General features: G+C 36.8%; 1 protein-coding gene across 1 annotated transcript in view; it reads left to right on the forward strand.

Moving 5' to 3' along the window:
- LOC107186031 (zinc finger protein 787-like) overlaps positions 1–22,771 on the forward strand; it is a 59,124-nt gene that overhangs the window by 24,770 nt on the left and 11,583 nt on the right. Inside the window, exon 5 of the mRNA XM_015573825.1 lies at positions 2,096–2,246. Within this exon, the coding sequence (XP_015429311.1) occupies positions 2,096–2,246 (151 nt within the window). The remainder of the gene's footprint in view (positions 1–2,095; positions 2,247–22,771) is intronic.

The raw sequence follows: 22,771 nt of genomic DNA on the forward strand, positions 1-22,771 counted from the left end.
TGTATAAAACCCAATATACTACGGTTTTAAGTTGATGTTAAAAAATAATAGAAATCAAAAAAATGAGGAACGTCGTATCTTTTTCGTCCGGAACTGTAGACGAAAATATGGTGACTATATTTTTCATGGACCTTGATAGTACCTATACAGAGCGAGGCACTTAAAACCGGCCACCTGAATAACTTGGCTGCTATTGGTGTTAGGAAAAAATGCATCAGGCCAAAATTATTTGGTATCGAGGGGCTGATCATCCGATGTCACTAGTTTTTTGATAGGTGGAGGCGTCAAGGAGATATGAAGGTAATCTCTGTTTTTTTTAAATGGAACAGTATATTTTTTTACTTACATTCTGATAGAGTATTTCAAAACAAATACAATGACCTATTGGAAAGGTCATTCGTGGTCTGGGTTCAGTCAATTGTGATGGAAAATAATTTACTTTGAGGAAATGGTCGAACACTTCCTTGCCGTCTCTGGTTGTTGATATTATTACTTCATCTCTGTCTCGGAATCTCTTGTTATGGGCCGTTGAATGGAAATAAACATTCAATCACGCTGTACGCTTCATCTATACATACTATAATTAGTCGTTTATGAGAATCTCTGCCGAGCGAAGTGTATCTCAACTTTCCGAAATGTGTTATTCAATAGCGGAGAAAGTAGATATGGATTTTGTTTATGGGGAATGTCGCGAAATTGTAAGAGATGCAGTCCGTTTGTATGCTGAACGGTTTCACGAACGTGTCACACCTTCACGATCTGCATTTACGAATGTTATTAATAGTTTTCAAGAATCTGGACGCGCAGATAACAAAATACGAAGAAGATCCAAGGCAGCAACTGATGATCGAAATACAATGAACATTTTAGCAGCTGTAACACAAAATCCCCATGCTAGTACAAGGCAGCTAGCACGTGAAAGTGGCATCAGTCAACGAAGTGTTTTGCGAATATTACATTCAAATAAATTCCACGCTTTTCATGTTTCACTTCACCAAGAATTACATGGGAATGATTTTCAAAACCGTGTAAATTTTTGTGAATGGGGTCTGCAGAAATTACAGAGTGATGAGCTGTTTTTGACTAAAGTTTTGTTTACGGACGAAGCCACATTTACAAACTGTGGCCAAGTCAATCGTCATAATATGCATTATTGGTCAATAGAAAATCCACGGAGGCTGCGAGAAGTGGATAAACAAAGACCTTGGTCTGTAAACGTTTGGTGCGGACTTCTTAACGGTGAAATAATTGATCTTTATTTTATCGATGGCACATTAAACACTTCGAGATATAAACACATTTTAACGGAAATTTTACCACACCTGCTGGAAAATATTCCGCTTCACATACGGTAAACTATGTGGTTCCAACAAGATGGATGCCCTGCTCATGCTGCACGGATAATTACTCAATTTCTCAACGTGACATTCGGAGATCGTTGGATTAGTCGTGCAGGAAATCATAAATGGCCTGCACGTTCTCCAGATTTAACACCTCTGGACTTCTATTTGTGGGGAAAATTAAAGCAGCCAGTGTATAATGAAATACCAACAACCAAAGAAGATATGAAAGAGCGTACAAGAAGAGCTTGTGCCGCGAGAAACACAACTGAAATTCAACATGCCGTATTATCCGTCAAGCAACGCTTCAGAGCATGCATCAATGTTCAAGGTCACCATTTTGAACACTTGTACAATTAGTCGTAAAATAAATCAACGGTGCTTGATCATTTCTTCAAAGTGAATTAGTTTCCATCACAATTGGCTTAACCCAGACCACGAATGACCTTTCCAATAGGTCATTGTTTTCGTCTTGAAATACTCTAGCAGAATGTAAGTAAAAACACATACCGTTCCATTTAAAAAAACAGAGATGACCTTCATATCTCCTTGACGTCGCCACCTATCAAAAAACTAGTAACATCGGATGATCAGCCCCTCGATACCAAATAATATTGGCCTGATGCATTTTTTCCTATCACCAATAGCAGCCAAGTTATTCAGGTGGCCGGTTTTAAGTGCTTCACCCTGTATACGTTTGAAAAATACGTATTTATTAATATGATCTGACACGATATATTTTCAACTTGTTTCAGTGCAAACAATGCGGGAAGGCCTTCAAACGCTCCAGCACTCTCAGCACCCACCTTCTGATCCACTCCGACACCAGACCGTATCCCTGTCAGTACTGCGGCAAGAGGTTCCATCAGAAATCGGACATGAAGAAGCACACATACATACACACCGGTGAGTTACAACAAAAAGAACGAAAAAGAACCCAAATCATTTCTTTGAATCGAGGTACGAAACATCCGTTGGGGGAGGGAGCGGGGGTGATATCAGCTTCGACGAAAGTTTCGCGTGCAGAATTATCGAGTGGATAAACGATGGAAACGTTCTCTGGTCTGCGCATCTGGACGCGTGTACCTAACTTTCTAATCGAAAGAAACTTCGCTGGTTGTTTTTGAATTGTTCATACGAGGCTCGTCTCGTTTCTAATACCCTTGTTCGCTCGTTGTATTATTCAATGCACCATTGTTGCCGCGCGCGATCGTCGAAAGCTCCCACGATACTTTGTACACCCCCGAAGACACCCCGGTAAACGTATCTACATCGTAGTTTGTAACTTTTCGAGCTGCTGTTTGGCCGTGCACGTCATCGATAACGAAAAATAATTGTTTACTATGTGTACTACACCTCCTCGACACACATTTCCGTGATGTGTGGAGTGACTCAACGAATGATACTCGAAACTTCTTTATCTCCATAATTCGATATAATTCTGTTGCTCGTGATTTTATCAATAGACGAAGGAAAATAAATAGAATATTATGAAAGTGGTTTCCGTGAAATTCAAGTAAATAGCGTTATAAAGTAAATATTGTAGGTACTTCGTAACCATTTTCTTTTACCTTTCTTACTAGTTAAAAGTGAAAAAATAGGGAATGAAGCTAGAAGAAGATCACGAATAAAAAATTGATTTCAATTTTTAATTCGCAATGTACACGTTTTTACAAATGTCTACAGGGTTACTTAGGGTACTTTAACGGTATTTATTACTATTATTAATCAAAATTTATCTGTTTTAAGTAGACAATATACACTAACGATAACAAACATTTCGAGAATACATTCTCTTCATAGTGAACCCAAGGTCACTAAACACTAAAAATTGAAGGTGACGTTGAGTTCACAATGAAAAAACAATGTATTTTCGAAATGTTTGTTATCGTTACATGTTGTTCATTTGAAACCGGAGAATTTTTGTTCACCTTTAGAGGACGAGCAGGTCTTTTCATGACATTTTATATTTTCTAGTTAAAACATCTATATATTTGTTATAGTGTTATGCATGCTACGAAAACTAAGCGACTCCTCTGGCGCCTAAAAATAGGCTTTCCGTTCTCTAAACATTAATAATTTTTTTTATTAGACTGTCCCAAACGGCTGAAAAATCGTAGATACCATTAGAGTGAACATTCTAGGTACCTACTGCTCTTACATGTACATTGGCTGTATATATTTAGCACATTTCTTTACTCATTCGTATCTGTTTCGGATGAAATCATGCAAGCCTACCCAAACTTTACCGCATATTTAGCTATAAAGTTATTATTACTTCATCAAATTAGTAGTTCCAGCACTCAACTCCCGCGCGCGCAATTTAAACTCATTTCGTTCGGGTTTTGTTTCGCACCCTGTATTTCGCTACTGCGATTAAACTGTTTAACCTTTTCAGGGACGAATTTATCAAGACCAGAAAGAATATTTTCTTCATTCTTCGACTGTATTTAATTAAAATATATTTATAAATGTTAACGGCAATCAATTGGTGGAATGTCCATTTTTGTTGGGATTTCCTAATGAATATTTAATTACAGTTTCGGAATGATGCTTCAATGAAAGAGAAACTAAACGTACACATACGTGTGTTAGAATGGTTACTGATTAGTGATTAGTGGCACTTAGTCTCCCGGGAGAGGGGGTTTCGGTACTAGAATTGTGTAAGTGAAATGAAATGAAACGTAGAATCTCCTTTTAAATTAAAAGAATCGCAGCAAATTTTGCAAGCAACCATTTATCGAGATCTGATGTGATGTTCCATTTATTCCTTGAAACTAAATTATTTTGTTGCTGGTGATATCTTGTGAAAAGCGGCTGCAAATATCTTACATTTCATTGCATACGTAATTATTTATTTATGTAATTATGCAATGCGATTTTTTTTTTAACCACAGTTAAATAAAGTATCGCGAATTATTCGTTAATAATTTTTTGAATTTTTTATCGTCATTAGAAGAGCACTCGATATGTATTCCATACATGGAATACATGCAAAATTATATTCATTTATAATGTGTAAATTTATTATAACATCTTTATATCTAATAGGTGATTTGGTATTTGAAATGTGTGAGACTTTTTTCACGATGTTTGCGTGTTTCTGAATAGGGAAATGCAGGGAAAACAATTTTTATTCGTACGTTATGTCGCGATACGAATTATATGTTCTTAAAAATAGACTGATTTATGTCGGGTTGGGACTTATTTTCATCAGGAGAATCTCCTAAATTTATTCGTAACATTTTTAAGAAAGTACACTGCGAGGAGTAAAAGTTTAAATTTTTATTCATGGGTGATTCGTTCTGTATGTTACATTGTAACCCGAGCGTCGGTCGGCGGCGGCTTATAGAGTATCAAATAACATCTCTACGCACCGAGGCTTGGCTGGGCAGAGCCTCGTCTCCGCTGACACGTCATAAACCTGTCATTCCGGTTCGTTCGAGCCGGCCAAGTCAAGCCGGAGTATCGTTGGCTTCGAGTCGGCTCGATTACCCATCACTACATCTAATACGTGACCGAATCTCAGATTCCTTTCGAACGTCGAAAGACATGGCCAGGCTGTATTACGATAACTTACATATCAGAAGTGGGATAGACGTCGCAGCACAGAGAGAAAAGAAAATTTTCTATTTCTTTTTCTCTTTTCCCTTCCCTTTTCTTTTTTTACGTGTTGTTAACGCGCATTAGACGTAAGGACAAGCCGATCGAGTGTAAGGACGAATAATACGCCGAACTAAGTTTACTTGTACTCAATTGTGGTGAAGCGGGCGACAGCATGGGTAGACACCGTGCAAGTCGGCATACTAAAGACAAATGTCCACGTACGAAAGATATATACGAGATCGCCTCATCCGTGAACCAACGTCCGAATCTGTACGAAAAAGTAGTCCACGTAAACAATTATAAGACTAAAGGATTGATAGATACCGATAGTACTTGTACGCTAATATGATTGTCCTTAGTTGAAAAGTGTAAGCTCACATCAGTTCAGACGACGGATTTCGCGTTGAGAGGTTTTGGAGGTCAGATAGTCGCTACGAATCGGACCGTATCATTTAACTTGTGTGTAATGAGTACAACTGCCAGGGTAGATGCTTCGGTGGTTCCGGACGAATACCTAACACATGATGTAATCAATTATTACTAATCATTGGAAGGGATTGTCCCAAACAGAGTCATATTATTATGATAAAAATAATTTTGCTTAAGCAGACTCTGCGTTGTAAAATGTATTTAGATAAGGTGGTCGAAATAAATTTCTAAGATTACACAACGCAACTAAATTTCGACGAGGTAAATGACATGACGAAACGACAATGTATCGAATTACTGCACGAATTTGACGACTGCGTGTCGTCGTCAATGATGAAGTTAGATAAAATAGACACGTTATTGTTGCAAATACGACGTGTTAGTGATAGTCCGATAGTTTATCGACCATACCGAGTAGCCGAACCCTACCGAAACGTTTTGAAGAGCATGGTACAGGAACTTTTGGATAGCGGAATAGTTCGCAAATCCAACTCACAATATGCTACCCTGGTCACACTGGTAAAAAAGGAAACGGACGATTTTAGAATGTGCGTGGATTTTCGAAAACTCAACGCAATAACGATCAGAGACAAATATCCCTTCGCTTTAATCGAGGACCAGATCGATGGGTTAGGCGGAAATAAAAAAGATTCAAAGTGCATTAAATACCGCTCATAATAAAGGAATTAATACGTGACCGATGAAACCGTTAATCAGCTGTAATACGATAAGTGCAGCCGAGGCACGGTTGTTGAACGATAATCAGGATGAAATAGATAGGGTCGATCTGGATAATTTAAGGCAAAGTATTAGTGAGCATATTACTGAGGATCAATAGAAACAAAAAGAACGATACGATAAACTGAGACGTGAAACAACAATGTATAAGGAAGGTGACCTTGTTATAATGCAAATCACGAGCGAAGTATCAACAGGGACTAGTTGTGAACTACTCCCAAAGTATAAAGGACCCTTTCGAGGACATAGACTGTTGCCGAACGACAGGTATGAGGTCGAGGATCTCCGTGAAGGGCTAGGAGGGCACGAACAATTGCTGCAGTAGACTGTTTAAAACCTTGGATCTCCGTTCAAGGTGGAACGAAAGATTGAGGGGTTTTGTATGTTATATAATAAAACTTGTCCAACGTGGACAAGTGTATGACCGAAATCGTTCCTGGCATACATGTATAGGCAAACATTGCCATGCAATAAAGCACACGTTAAACAAATGACACTTATTACAAAATATGAATACACGGTTAATATCTGATGAACGGTCCAGATATAGGCAAACGTTGTCATGCAATGAAGTACACGTTAAGCGAACGGCGCTTATGACATTGACATTTACAAATTTGGAAGCAAATATAAAGATAAGAAAATTGTCAAACGTTGGTGAATTGGTCACAGAGTAAGTATAGCAACGGAAGTAAGAAATAATTTCGTTAAAGTAGTCTGAGGATAGACGTTCCGTTTTAATTTAAAAGGAGATGATACGTTTCATTCCATTTCACTTACACAATTCAAACATTCGGCCATATTACGATAACTTACACGTGCCAGTATCCCTCAAGTAGTTAATAATAGTTTCTTGGCTGTTGACAGTTGGATTTACTAAACCTATTAAATAGTACAAAGTAGATAATGTATTAAAAGGCAGTAGTGGGCTGAACAACAAGACTATATATTTTGTTCTGCTATATATGTACGTTTTTTGCGACGCGTTTTGTTCCCGCAACATCGATGATCCGTCTTTCGGTTCAACGAGCGAGGAGGTTATGGTCGGCGCAACGAAAGCGCGCTTATCGCGTCGGGTATATGTATACATACGTGGTATACGAGTGTTTGCACGACGAACGATACTGCAAAAGCCTGAACGACGTGGGGTATCACCATGCACGTTGGGTGTGTGTGCTGTCTAAGCCGTCTTTTTGATCCACGCGCCTCGTGCATGTTAACGCGCACTATACAATATGTATATGATAGAGCGCATCCTCGACAGGGCGCATCCACGCTCGTTACTCCTGGGGCGCCTAATGTCTCCTTCGACCGTTTCGTGTGTGTGGCGCGCGCGTATCGAGCACGTTTCTCCGGACAATGAGTGTCATATGCCCGTGAATCACGCACGGGATCGTATAGTTTCGCATACTCACGACATATGTATTACTATTTTTGTTGCCATCGCTACATACACCCACATAGATCGCGAGGTAGGGATTTTACGCCAACGACGGTGGTAGATACGAACCTCGAGAACTTTTCAATATGGGAGAACTGTTGGAACATTTTTATTGTGCTGTTTCGAAAAAATTGAAAGTGTCGATTTTTCGGATATATATTTAAAAGTTTTTCAGCTCGATTTTTATTTGTTCGGTCGGTTCACACGATTATACGCTGTGCTAAATAATTTGAGGGTTGCTGATGTGGGCGGTCCTGTGGCACTTAGAGAAACATCGATGGTATATCGATTATTGTCGATAGTTTTCGTTACGTAAACTATATCGGTGTTCTTTATGACTTCTAGTGTCGATATTTTTGTTTAAATCAAAATCAAAATAAACCAGCAGTGACAACGTTTTTTATCACCAAAAATGTGATTTTTTCATTATTGTACGAAAAAGACAATTTTTTGAAAGAAATAATTCATCAGAAGACACACAGACCCACTTTTATTGTGGACGGTAAATGGGCAGTTGAGCTCTTCACCAGAATTATGTAATTATCATTTATGTATTTAGGAGGCTTCATCAGATGAAACGTAAAAATGACGAGAAACGATTGGACAACGGTCTAATTGGTTCCGACTGGCGGTTTTGTAAGCCGGAAGGGGAACAGATCAGCATAATAATTAGATTACCTTTGAATTTGATTCATTCGAGCCACACATGTACGTGCCAACGGATCGCGACAGATGTATTGACGAATCATCAACGTATGTACTTCCAGACGAAAAAGAAAATATGTTATTAACACTAGAACTACCAAGCAAGTCATAGTGACTTGTCAATACATTCTTACAACGACATAGTTCTATTGATCCTCTTTATGGACAAATTTTAAAAAATATTGACACTTCAAAATTGACTATGTGAAAATTAATTGAAGTTAACGCTGCGTCGAAACACACAGGCCGAGCCATGCGTTAAAGGCAGTGTTAACTTCAATTACTTTTCATAAGACCATTTTGAAGTGAACGTGTTTTTTTAAGTTTATCCATTTTTTAAAATAGTTGCAAAATAAAGTTAACAAATACCTTTTGTAACTGAAATAATTTTTCTGAATTAATAATTTCACAAAGCTCACTTTGATCAGTTTCTTAGTTCAACAGTTATGATTTATTGAAAAAAGGTTGGCACTATATTTCAAACAGCTGTAAAATCAATAATTTTACAAATTTTTAGAAATCCTTCGAGATACGTTTATATATCATTAAAGACTAGGTACAACATATCCAAGCATAAACAAAATCCAAAATGTTACTCCAAAAAGTATCAGACTTCGCGCAGAATGATCCCATATCGATATGGAAATAACACCTATGGTTTCTTGACGTTCTCCCGATTAAAATTATACGAAATATCACGTAAATCAGACTATTTGTAACGAAATTAGTTTTACATTATGCAAATTAATTATTCGTGTAATTTCGTTAATTATAGTCCGAATTGTGTTATTTTTGGTATCATTTTGATTAGAGAAACATAAGGAATCAATTGACGTAATTTTCGTGAAAATCTAATGAGAAATGTGGAACATGGCACTTCCACTTCTTATTTCTGTCCTTGTCTTTCACCTCGAAGCTTCGGGACAGTATTTGGATATACACAATATATGATTTCTCCTCCGATTTTACCGCATCATATGCGAACTCGTAACGAGCTGTTTGCAAATATCAACAGGACAGACGGAAACAGTTGTTGATCTCGACTAGCTCGCATGCAGCTTGTGAAAAGTTCGCGAACATGTCGCATAGATCCGGTGAACAGGGGTCTGTAATCTGTATACTGTACTATATGTATAGGCGGAACGATAGGTAAAACACTGTTCGCAAGAACCTCGGTGGAGACGTCTCAGAGAACTATATCTGCGAACATAGTACGCGAACACCTCGGAAACAGTACGCAAACAGATTTGCAGAAAAAATTATTCATATACTGTTCGCCAACTATTCGCGAACACCGGTGGAGACGCGCCTTTACCTTTACAGATAATACATTTGTGGTTGAGATTTTTTTCGTAAATCGATGATTTTGTACAGTTTTATGGAACATAATTTTAAATTTCTTAACGTCTGTGTATGCATATAGCGTTAGTAAAAGGAGCAAATATTAAAAATGCTACTTGCACAGTTTTCAATTTTCATTGAAAATTTTTATATAGTCAGTTTTACGTAGTAACTTTGTGCTCGAGTGTTAGATAATTTTATTAGACTGTGGAATGTATACCTAAACAAAAACTTTAAAGTATTATTTATCAGATTTGTACTTTATTTTAAATTTATTGAACACATTAAGCACTTAATCAAAAAGTGAGTACAGATTTTTATGGATGGTTTAGTGAAACTAGAACTGAATAAAAATCAGTCTAATCTGCTGAAGATTCCATAAGACCAAGTAAAATACTAAAATGCATTGTATTTTACTAAATTGTTTATAATAATAAGTTTTAGACAATCGTGTACGATATAAGTATTTACGTAGAATTTGCAGTCTGCTTACGAAATCGTGTAATGTCAGCGTAAAGTGTGCAGTAACGATTCCAATCGTTTTTCTGACATAAAATACGAAGAAATCGAAGTGTAGGCTACACATTCATCTACTGACATATTCGAGTGATGACTATAAACACACGGTTTATGCTTTTGTAGACTCCTTGACAGTTCACGTATCTGCCATGCAGCCACCACACGGTCTCCTTTATAATTTACCAGAAATCATTATGTGTAATTTGTCAGGAAATACTAAGATGAATGCAATAATTCATTTTGAGCCCTTGTGGACTGACGACTTTCCATTAAAGTGTCGTAAAATATGCAAAGATTTTTCCCAAGACAGCTATTATTCCAGTAGGGGATATTGTAGGGACCAACTACGAAATATTATATTTTTATGCGGTTTCTAGGGTTAAATTAGAAAATCCTAGAATATCGTGATATAAGATCTTCATCCACACATATTCGTTAATCTTTAAATATCACATTAATTTATTGCATTTCATAAACATTACATGTTATAGACGTTGTATCGTGGATCTTTACTTAAATATAATACATATGTTTTAGTGTAATAGATATGTAGAAATAAAACCTGAACTAGAAGTGATAAATAATTATCGAAACGAAAATAATTAACAAATTTTAGTGGAAACGAAGACCTGTTATTGAATGAGCCGTAGACAGGCCAAAGTGACTAACTACACTTTTTGAATTTTTTCAAAATTAAGTGGAAAATCAGTTGATTGGTGCTTATCGTTTTATATTTTTGTGGAGTCAATCACTTTGGCAAGTGTTCAATTACTTCTTCCCAGAATGTAATATAATAACAGAAGTCCTGAGGCATAAAGCTGTGGGAATGAATGGAAAAAGTAGGTTGCATGTGACAAGAAATTTGATATAGTTACAGAAAGTTTTCAGGGATGATTTAATCGGGTTCCAACCGTAGAAACGACCGGAAGGAGTGCACGAGCGATGGGAAACGCACTGTTTGTCATGGTCTAAGGCAGTTTCCGGTCGGACACGTGCCCGCCACGGGCCTCGTGTCCTTTTCTAATTAGCACCGGGGCATCGAAAGGGGGGTGAACGTGTGCGCCTTCCCCCTTTACCCAGCCGTGTAAACGTTCCTGGCCCCCTGTTCCACGGAGCGGCTAATGCAAATTTAATCGCTCTTCGTCGCGATTTCTTTCGATCGATTTGTCCCGTGGCGTACCCGCTCGAGCGATAGTGACACTACATTTTAATCGAATTAAGTACGCCCAGCATTGAAAATATGGATTTATCATTCCACGCCTGGAAATTGTGCTTTTTGTCAGTTGTATGACGTTGAAACGTCAACATCCGTGTGAAATATTAATGTCGAAGTGTAGGCACTTAACTCGTTCGCTACCACCATTTTGTTTCGAAAACGTTCGTCACAGACCACTTTACGTAGGTCTCCGTCATTCTCTTCAATTCAATGTTCTTACCTTCGTGATTAGATATTAAAAAGACATGGAACAGAGATAATGAATGGCATAAAATATAGATGAATACATGCAAAACAGATTCTGATTATGGCAGATAAAGTATATGCTGACGTCAAAATTGGAACTAATATTATTAGTGAAATTATACAAGTCGCACGTTACAAGTTGAAAGTTGACGAATTCGGTTGCACAATAGTAACAAGTTTCTTTATAGAACAAGTACAGTTCTACAAGAAAATTTTACAATTTACAGAGCAACTGCTTGTTATATTTCGTGTTTTGATGTTAAGTACACATCGATAGTAGTGAATTACTGAATAATATAGCCAAGTGTGTTTTCTTTAATAAAACATTGATATATGTGAAGAACAATGCAAACTAAAATTGAGTATCCTTACGAAAATTAAAAAGCACAAAATTTTATTGTTTGGACAATTTAGCTATAAATAATGATAAAAGAAAACTATCAATCATAAGTAAAATACCTAAAATTATAAACATAGTCAATAGCAATTCATAAATGTCCGAAACATTAAGCCAGATTCACACTAACGTTCAAAGGTACGGTTCGATCACAATCAATCTGAAGTTAAATTATACCTCTCTCATTCGATTATGTGTGATTGATAAAGACCGCTGCCTGATTTCACGTGATCTGACCGTACCGTGACCACTAGTGTGAATCCGGCTTTAATCTGTAAACAAAATTATCAGTGTTCCAAGACTTGTAAAAATTTTACAAGTAAATTTGTATAACTTGCACAATCGCATTCATTCTGCAACAAACCCTTGCAAAATACATTAATAGTATTAGTGAATCAACTTGTAGCTTGTAAAATTGTAAAAACTATTTGTGCAACGGAAGTCTACTAATTACAACGTACGACAAGATAAATTCACTAATATTATTAGTTGGTAAATTATTATGCAAGGGTTTTTGGCAGTGAACGTGTTAAAATGAAAGGAAAGTTTTACTCGGCACTTAATGTTACGTGTATGTACAATAACATCTGTACAAATGTAACGTTTGTATGTTAAGATTTATAATGGCAGAGACGTGTAAGCATCTGTCAAAACAGTGCAAAAAGTCAGACTTTAAATACCCATTCTCGCTAACAATCATGAAAACACGTTTAATTTTGTTTGAATGCGCAGTTTCTGCTTATGTTATTAGACACTACCCAATTAGTAAATTATTCTCTTTCCGGGTATGATGAATTATTAATTAATTTAAGAATATTCTTGACACAATATATACAAGGTGTTTCCGACATGGTGGTACAACTCAATGGAATGTGATTCTACATGTGAAAATATGTCGAAAATGTAGAATAATATTTTTTTGTATGATGCTTCGTTCCCAACATAATCAATTTTCAAAATTCATCCAACGCATACCTATGTATTTATAGTATAAATTTTATACTATGATTATACAATCATAGGGACAATAAGTAGAAACAGAGTGCAATGCACAGTTACGTTAACGAAGTCCTATTCAATAACTGCACATGTATCCAGCAGATTTTCAAACGTTTCGATGTTCTTGAAAACGAAGCATCCTACGGAAAAATGTTATTCTACATTTGCGGCTTATTTTGCATGTAGAATCACATCTTTTCGGGTTGTACCACCATTTCGTAACCACCCTGTACATAAGTGATATGTAGGTACGTTCGTACCTTGTTTTTTGATATGTAAATATTAATTCTCGATTATTTTTTGATACTTAATTTCTTAATATTGATAATGGATTTGTGGGGGAAGGTAAACATAATATATTTAAGAATATATTTAACATTACAATATTTGACACATGAAAATGTTGATGTTACAATAATTAACTAGAAAAACAAATATATCACTGATGCCATCCATCAAATACATGAATCGATGAAACTATAGTACCGGATGGAATTACAACAACTTGACCATAATAATGCTTTAAAGATTAATTTCTTTAGCATTTTCTATATTAATTAACGGAGAGTATGGATATCATTAAGATTATTGATATTTAAGAAAATTACGTTTAAGGAAATCCATACTTATCGTTAATTAATACAGAAAATGTTAAAGAAGTTATTTTTCAAAGAACTGTTACGCTGAAGTTGTCATAAGTTTTTCCGGTACTGTACATTGATTACGCTTCACAATGTACCATTTCCACTGTTTTTTATTAATTTTGATCGACGTTTAGACTACATGTTCGTCGTTTGACGGTGCTCCGGTGAATTCTCGTCCAGAGACGAAACACGTTCGCGGTGAACCGTTTAAAACTAGACGTCGCATAATCAACACTTAGATAAAATATGTCGCGTAGGTATATTACATAATGTAACCCTGGAGTATGAGGCACACACTTGTAATTCCTTTTTTTCTTTAAGTGTACCACAGGAGTCGTTAGTTAGACGCGCACGTATTCTAGCCTTTTCAGCACGCCTCTGCTTTTCGCCGTGTTTCGATAAAGGCAACCTTGACGGATAATTGCGCTTAATTGTCGAGGGATTATAAACACAGACCGGGCGATCGGTATTGAATGTTAATAGCTCGACGAAAAGCGTGTAACAGCTTGAACAGGCATTAAAATGGCCGACAGAGTACCGACTATGGTTTAATTTCAAAAATACAGGTGTCCTGGAAATATATTTTCTTCGCCTGACCATTGCAGATTTTTTTCCTTATCTTCGCGATTGACAATAATGGTGAGTTTCGCCTTGCGTGCTCCCATTAATGCGCGTACGCCTTGTACAGACAAAAGTAACAGCTTGTCACTTTTGTCCCTACTAGCGCTATTTCTCATAAACACATTAATGTATGCAAACCTAACTGATTATCATAAAAAATGTTATATCTATCTGAAAATACATCAATTATTTAATATAACACATAGACGTTCAACGGATTTTACGGAACTGAAACAAAAAGATACACAATTGAAACAGATAATGCAAACTCACCTACTTTTGGTATATTATTGTATTTCAATAGGATAGTCGTATTAGGAAAACCGCTTACTGCTGCACGTTGGCGATAACAGAGGTGAAAGATAAATGAAATTTGTGTATAAAAATGGGAAGAGAGGACTGTTGGTCAATTGGAATTTGTTTTATAACAGTTGTTACATTCGTCCCGTGTAACGTTTGTCCCTGGTCTCCCCTATATACATATAGATTGTTTTGATACTACTGCAGGGTAAAACGAGAAGCAGGTGTCTGTAAGACATTTCGCGACCGATGACGTATGTAGATACTTACTACGCTGTCTTTTCATAAATTCAGGCTGAATATATCTGACGTAGTGTGACATTACCTACGTATTCCATTATACGTCTTAAATTTAAAAGCAAATAAGCGGATAATTGATCGGAATTTAATGCTTATTAATTCAAGAACTCTCGTTTCGATTCTACACCCTGGAAACATATCCTAGGCTCTATTATCTCATAGAACGTAAATTTTGTATTTTCTTTAAATAATTGTATTTATAGGTATGTTGATTTTCCTTAGGGTTTCAAACAGTGTGTCTCTTCCTTCTTCATTAATTTAATAAAAAAAAATGTAACTGATAAGTATCGTGTGTTATAAAGCTTGAAAAACGTCACTAAAAATTAGCAATTATTAACGATAGTTTATTATTTTCTGAAGTAAGTCTCTTTTAATGATAGTAACTTTCTTAGCAGTAGCTAGTATTGTAACTGTACAAAATTTTAAACTGCAAGTAATTTTTTAAATAACTTTTTTATTTCCCTCAGTCGTGAAATATTTCTTAGAAATTTTCTTTTTTGGAACTTTATTGAATTTTATTACAATTTAATCCGCAGTGATTTAAATTATACAAAGTGTGGAATCATTATCTTATCATTTCTATATTTTGTACATTATAAAACCTCTTAGGAAAACTATTATCTACTTCTGTCTTATTGACAGTACATATTTCATTTTTAGAAAACATCACGCATTCATTAAAAAAAACCATTAACACACAAGGATTTAATAATAATAGTTGAGTACTTGATGTGATGAATTGTTTAACATTTTATTAAGATTACAAATATATGAACTGTAACTTGCAATATCTAAACTGCAGGTACTACTGTCCAATCAAATAATACTTTCGACTACACTTAACAAATTTTGAAATTTTTCTCTATTCTACTGAAACCATTTCCGGAAGCAATAAATTTCTTTTCGACACCTGTACCAAGGAATTCCTCCATCAAACACGTGATTGTGCATGAGGATTTGTAACTTACCGATATAAAGTAGCTTGAAAATGTAAATGTACGCAGTTACATCATTATGTGTATTCCTTTTATTACCATTTTGCTTGAAAAATACACAAAAGCTGGGAATATTAGTTACGAAGAAAGAATATGTTTCTTCCTGTGCAACAGTCTAAAAGACGTACAACGATCAGGCCCTCTGCATAGTAGCGAGCTACAATTGAATAAAACACAGGACAAAAAGTAGACGTCCATAGATGGTTATCGATAAAATTTCACTTACGATACCTATTTCTCTTGCTGATACACCTGTATTGTAGAAAATTGTATGCTCGTATTTCTATGTTCAGACATATTATGCTTTTGTGTAACAACGGATAAAGAATTACAGTTGTCCCGTTCGAAACGATATAGCGCATACGCATAAATTTCGTGATCATATGTACTTGAATTAAAAAGCTCCGATCGAACGCAACTAAACATTCCTTCGCTTTCATTCGGCCAGTTCATACTGATACTATACCAGTCAATCGATCGTTCCTTAATCGCTATTTTACAATTTCTTCGATGGCAGATACATGGTACCTTATAGAGACCATTACAACTCGGGAAGCACTGTAATTGTAGCAGAAAAGTATCGTTTCCAATCGATATAAGAACGAGACATACGTTTGTTTAAGTATAAAACCTGATTCACGTATTTTAGATTAAAGCGCACTCGACTGAGAAATTTTACATCGTTTAGTTTAAAAAGTATTGTTATGCCTGAAAGTGACCGAAGAACAGATATACCAAGTATCACATAAAAGTAGCTCAATATATGCATAATTTTCAAAAAATCCAGCAAAACTATTCCTTATTGGAAATAAGTTTGTGTAAAACAAATATTGACTTTAGGCGAATATATTTATGTGAATTTCTTTGCTACTTTCACTGCTAACAATATCTTATAGAATAAACTACGTATAATTTCTCAATCGAATAAATATTATTAACAAATGTTATAATATTAATATATTAATATAATATTTATTAGTATTATAAATTATCCCTAAATTAATATTAATGATATATTAATATAATAATAAATATTATAATCAGTGTTTCTAATTCAATATTGATTAACCTTCGGAGTGTGGACTGTTAAAGTCGACGACTGGGTCAATTGTGACCCATAGCAATATCTTCAAATATCCATTCGTAAATAATTGTCTATAAACAGTTCGGTGACTGTGGTTATCGGCGCATGACCTAACCACAGGAACGCGATAGTTAACGCGGGAATTTCAAACCTGTCAAAATCGCGGACTTCAGATTTCTTATTTTACAGGGACCTCGCGAATATCATCCCGATCTCAGCATAATCTTCGATATGCGAAATGCTTCAGACCCTCGTAAATACGTTTTTTGCCCGAAGCTCGAGCCTCGGCAACTCACGTTTGTAGTGTTCCGAACGTAGAAAAGGACAAACGAGTGAAAAACAGAGAGAAAGCTTCTGTTTTAACTCGACTCGGCTGCGTGGCCCGCCTGCGACGCTCTCACCGGCCAATGGTTACATTATAGCCGATCACACAATCCGATTGGTGTGTACCGTTTCGGCCAATAATAAAAATACATGTAACGGGAGGTGATCCAGCTACATTTTATGTGTCGGCAGCTATAGGCATTCGCTGACGATTGAACGCTTCGGGATACATTGTTGCGACGGCGTGCCGAGACGGCTTCCCATTCACAAGCCAAAATTTTTGGCCCAAAAATGATTACAGTCCCGTGTATCGGTGAGACAATACTAATGCAACGATGTAACTTTTTTATTTTTGATTAGTTGTTAATGAAAATTTTACTAGTACAGTAGACTCACGTTAAAGTAGCGAAGCGGGGCTCTCGAGGCGGGTTTTTCCAGGAAATGCTACTTTAACGCGAGTCAATGGGTATGCAGGATTTCGTGGCAGTTCAGTCGAACCCATGAATGGGATCAGAACTTTGGTTACAAGTGGCGACCGATAGTGGGATGCGAGCACTTCATTCAGTAATGCGTGTGAGCTGGGGTGTTCCTACCGCTACTTCAGCGTACGTCTACTGTGTACAGAAAATCCTCGATAAGTGTGAGCCCGCCTCCTCACTTTCCCACCACTGGGAAAGGGGTCCGTGCAACCAGTCAAGCACTTAATTTTTTGCCCGGCGCGGCGGCTGAACGAGAAAAGATCAAGAAAAGATTACGTGCCCGGGTATGGGGTGACACAACGCTAATGCAATGATGAAACTTTTTTATTTTTTATTCTTTGTTAATGAAACTTACACGAACAGATTGATGAGATTTTTCTAATTAAAATGACACCAAACACGATATAATGTCGAGCATATTTACTTATGTAGAAAGAGTTAACAATTCATATTCTTTCATTGTCGCTTCTGATAAATTACAGCATGGGTTCTAAGACACATTTAAAATAATAATAGCGTAAGTGTAGTACTTCTAATATATTATACACCAACGCAGCGTGAAGTAGTACAGTACATATAAATGTATAATATTTAGAATAATAATACGTACATAATTATAATTCTTCAGTTTTTCATCTTTGGTGTATCGATCCTTCAGTTGTAGAAACGAACTAAAAATCAAATAACATAAATAAATCATTTCATCAGCAAGGTGATGATGAATTTTAAATTCATTTGTCGCAAATATGCACGCTATAACTTCTCTAAATATTGAAAATGTAAAAAACTATTCCATACTCGTCGAAAAAAATCCTCTTCCATCTTACCGACTGGCATGACGGACCGACGCACAGAGCGGGGGAATGTATATGTATATGTACGACGCTTACATATGTATTGGTCAAAGCGTTCAAGCGTCAGCGAATGACTAGAGAGCCACCGACGAATCAAATTAGCTGGATCACCTCCAGTCACACGTATTTTCATTATTGGTCGAAACGGTACATACACAATCGGACCGTATGATAAAGAGAGCGAACGAGACACATCGAGACCGAGTGAGATAACACGACCGCAGTAGCTACAATGTACTCATTGGCCGGCCAAAGCGTCGCAGGCAGGCTCACGCAGTCGAGTCGAGTCGAAACAGAAGCTTTCTCTTTCTGTTTTTGAAGGGAAAGGGGATTTCTGCAAGTCCCAATCCTCGCATTTTGTTGATTCAGAATGCTGCTACTCGAAAAACTGCTTTCGTCTATGAACAACACATTTTCCAAAAACTGTGATTCACATTGCAACTTTTGTAGCATCCAATAGCACAACCTTCGTCGAGCAGCATGCGTCATTTGGTCGAAGTGCATGAACGTGGCGTATTCTGTAAGGTCGTAAGCCCTCTTTCGCGGATTATTCGTCGCACTGTCATATGATTGATTCCTACTCGACGAGCTGTTCTCCGTAAGTCCATTAATAGATAAGCACGAGTGACAGCAATAAACTGTTCCTCTTTATGCCAATGAATGCGGGGTCGGCCTGCTCCCCGATGTGTAGAAAGATGACGTACTATTATTTCTTGATCACTAAATTGTTGATCTAGTCGCTGAAAATCCTGTCGATCTGGTACTTCTGCTGGACTGGTATTCCTCACTCTATTATGATATACATATTTCCCGAGCGAAAGAATAATTTCCCCCTGCTTCGTCAATAGCACAATGTCTGCTTCGAATATTTCGATAGCGAACCATCATATCTTAAAATCAACAAGACACTAAGAGACTGACCTTTATTGTGGTGTTTACGTGCGATAGTAATCCATTCGTGCCCCTACTTCTTATTTACTTTGGAAATGCATGCAAATATAAACACATTGTAACAGTAAAATCATTCTAGAAGTTAAATAGAACTTTAACATTGTTTTTTTAAGAGAACGGTTGACTTGAGATCTATGGCTCCTGTGAGACTTTTGTTCCTGGCGATGAGTAACATACGATGCAATAGAAAAAAATATGTTGACCTTTTGACCTTGATTGTTAAGGTTAAGGTCAATTTTGCGGTCCATTCTTTTAACAGATCTCCACCGATCCAGAGGTGTCGAATCTCGATATGGTGGTCGTGACGTATAATTTTTGCACACACTGTACTGATATACGTATAACATACTAGAAGTACTACTGAACTATTTCGCTTCCCTATTGAAAACAAAACAGATTTTGTAACTTTCCTAAAAACCTTCCTTAGCAGAAAGGTTTGCTCTATTTCATGCTATGGTTACATTTTTTCCTAGACCCTTAGTTTTTAAAATAAATTTAAGAATATCAACAAAAGTTGGTATGTTTTCGATGTCCTTTTCACTTTGCTCATTATTTACACATATGCAGATGTCTATAATATAATAACAATTTACATAATTTTCTTCGGGAGGTATCAGAGAATTATTTCATGTCAAAAGCAACTGAGTACCTATTACTATAAAAGCACAACACACCTCCAAAGTTGAAATGTTCAATTTTCGCTTAAAATGATTTTTTCAAGAACTGGACGTACTGAGGAAAAACATTTTGCAGATTCGTATTCAGCTCTGAAAGATCTATCAGCAATGCCTATTAGCGGTTATGAGGTGTTGTGCGTGTTGAACAGTGAAATCATGAAAGAACATATTAAGTAGCAACAAATTAGTAACATTCTACATACATCAGTAAATATGCTCCAAATTGTGTCGTGTTTGGTATCATTTTAATCTGAACAATCTCATCCATATGTTCGTAAAAGTTTCATTAACAAAGAACCAAAAATCAAAAAGTTTCATCGTTGCATTAGTGTTGTCTCACCGACACGCGGGAATGTCATCATCTTCTTTAGGCTCCCAACGTTCAGCCGTCGGCTCGTGAATGGGAAGCCGCCTCGGCGCGCCGGGGCAACAAAGTATGCGCTTGACGAATTCCACGCCCCCCTCCCTCCCTTCCCGTGGTGGGGATGACACCTGGACAATAATCGTGGATAAACAGCCAGTTGATAATCGAGAGGTCCCAGTATAACTAAAGAAATCATAAAGGTAGTTCTGGGGTCAAAACAAACTGTGTCTGATTTCTCAATCGAGTGCATCCTAACCTAAAGGTTTATACTGACGCAACTTATAATTAATATTTCGAAATTCAAGACTGTATCACTATATAAAACACGTATCGAGTGTATGGAACGACGAAACACTTTTATGGGTAAGTGCAAAATTTTTCGATGTCACCGAAGAAGTATCTGATTCGCGGCATAAAATCGATATCTCCGCTCCAGGTCTCATAAACCACGCGAGACGCCATTACATCAAGTTCATTAAGCGATCGCTGCATAATTAAACGGGGCGGGCTACTACCAAAACACACGTACACACGCGGACGCATACTCGGTGGAACGTATCCCGGTGCTATCATTAAAATCGGCCACGAAGTAAACGTTTCAGTCGGTAAATATTTAAGCCGGCCGGTAAGGGTTCGGTAATGAGAGTCGAGATGGATCGATATCTGGGCATATGTATAAAACGCGTGCGAGCGTGTATTTGTGTCTGTGTGTGTGCACACACACACGTTTCTCGGTCGCCACCGCGGCACTCTCGATAAATATTACCCATCGGCTGGAAATTGCTTACCTATTTTGACCCCCTTTTCGTGTATGCGTTTACGTAATTTCTAACTCAATCGGAATTAATTCTGAATGGAAGAATCGTCCACGCTGGAAAAAAGCTTTGCCGCCACGAAGCTTTCGGCTCGTACCGTTCCTCGTTTGATTATTTACCGGGAGACACTTGGCTGGAATGAAAACAGAAGCGTAGAAAATGATTGTGCTCACGAAATTATACTCTTCGATGCCTCAATTTGTAAATATTCAGATTCCTCGTAACCTATTGCACCGATCGATCCGTAATAGGATTATTGTCACATTGCTTTATAAGCTTTTGCAAATTTTATTCGATTAAATTGTACGTATAGTTGGGCACTGAAGTATTCGGCCACTTTAGGTATTAAGTGAAATTTGCGTGGAATTGTAAGTAGGTTTGCAAGTGAAAAACTATACCAAAATCTATTTTTAGTGAATGCCTGTTAGTTTATTTTGCAGTAAATGTTCATTAAAAATAGTTTTTGATATAGTTTTTTATTTGAAAATCTAGTTACCACTCTGTGCTACATTCGCTTAATGCCTAAGGTGGCCGAATACTTTTGTGACTAACTGAATGTGTATGTTAATACTGACTGTTAGTGTAGCAGACTTATACTTGTTCCTTTCCAGTGATCAGTTTATTTATACTTTCATCGTAAAGTGTAATTGCTTAAAATATCGTACTGCACAATATGCAAACTTACGATACCGATGTATCTTTATTTTAAAAAATTCTTTTTTGTGACACGAATAATCTACAATGTTTGTAATAAGATGAAGAGAACAAACGTATACAGGGTGAGGTACTTAAAACCGGCCACCTGAATAACTTGGCTGCTATTGGTAATAGGAAAAAATGCATCAGGCCAAAATTATTTGGTATCGAGGGGCTGATCATCCGATGTTACTAGTTTTTTAATAGATGGAGGCGTCAAGGAGATATGAAGGTCATCTCTGTTTTTTTAAATGTATGTTTTTTTACTTACATTCTGATAGAGTATTTCAAGACAAATACAATGACCTATTGCAAAAGGTCATTCGTGGTCTGGGTTAAGCCAATTGTGATGGAAAATAATTCACTTTGAAGAAATGATCAAGCACCGTTGATTTATTTTACGACTAATACAAGTGTTCAAAATGGTGACCTTGAACATTGATGCATGCTCTGAAGCGTTGCTTGACGGATAATACCGCATGTTGAATTTCAGTTGTGTTTATCACGGCACAAGCTCTTCTTATACGCTCTCTCATATCTTCTTTGGTTGTTGATACTTCATTATACATTTGCTGCTTTAATTTTTCCCACAAATAGAAGTCCAGAGGTGTTAAATCTGGAGATCGTGTGGGCCATTTATGATTTCCTGCACGACCAATCCAACGATCTCGGAATGTCACGTTGAGAAAT

Source organism: Dufourea novaeangliae, unplaced genomic scaffold (genome assembly GCF_001272555.1).
Source record: "Dufourea novaeangliae isolate 0120121106 unplaced genomic scaffold, ASM127255v1 scaffold71, whole genome shotgun sequence".
NCBI classification, from domain to species: Eukaryota; Metazoa; Arthropoda; class Insecta; order Hymenoptera; family Halictidae; genus Dufourea; species Dufourea novaeangliae.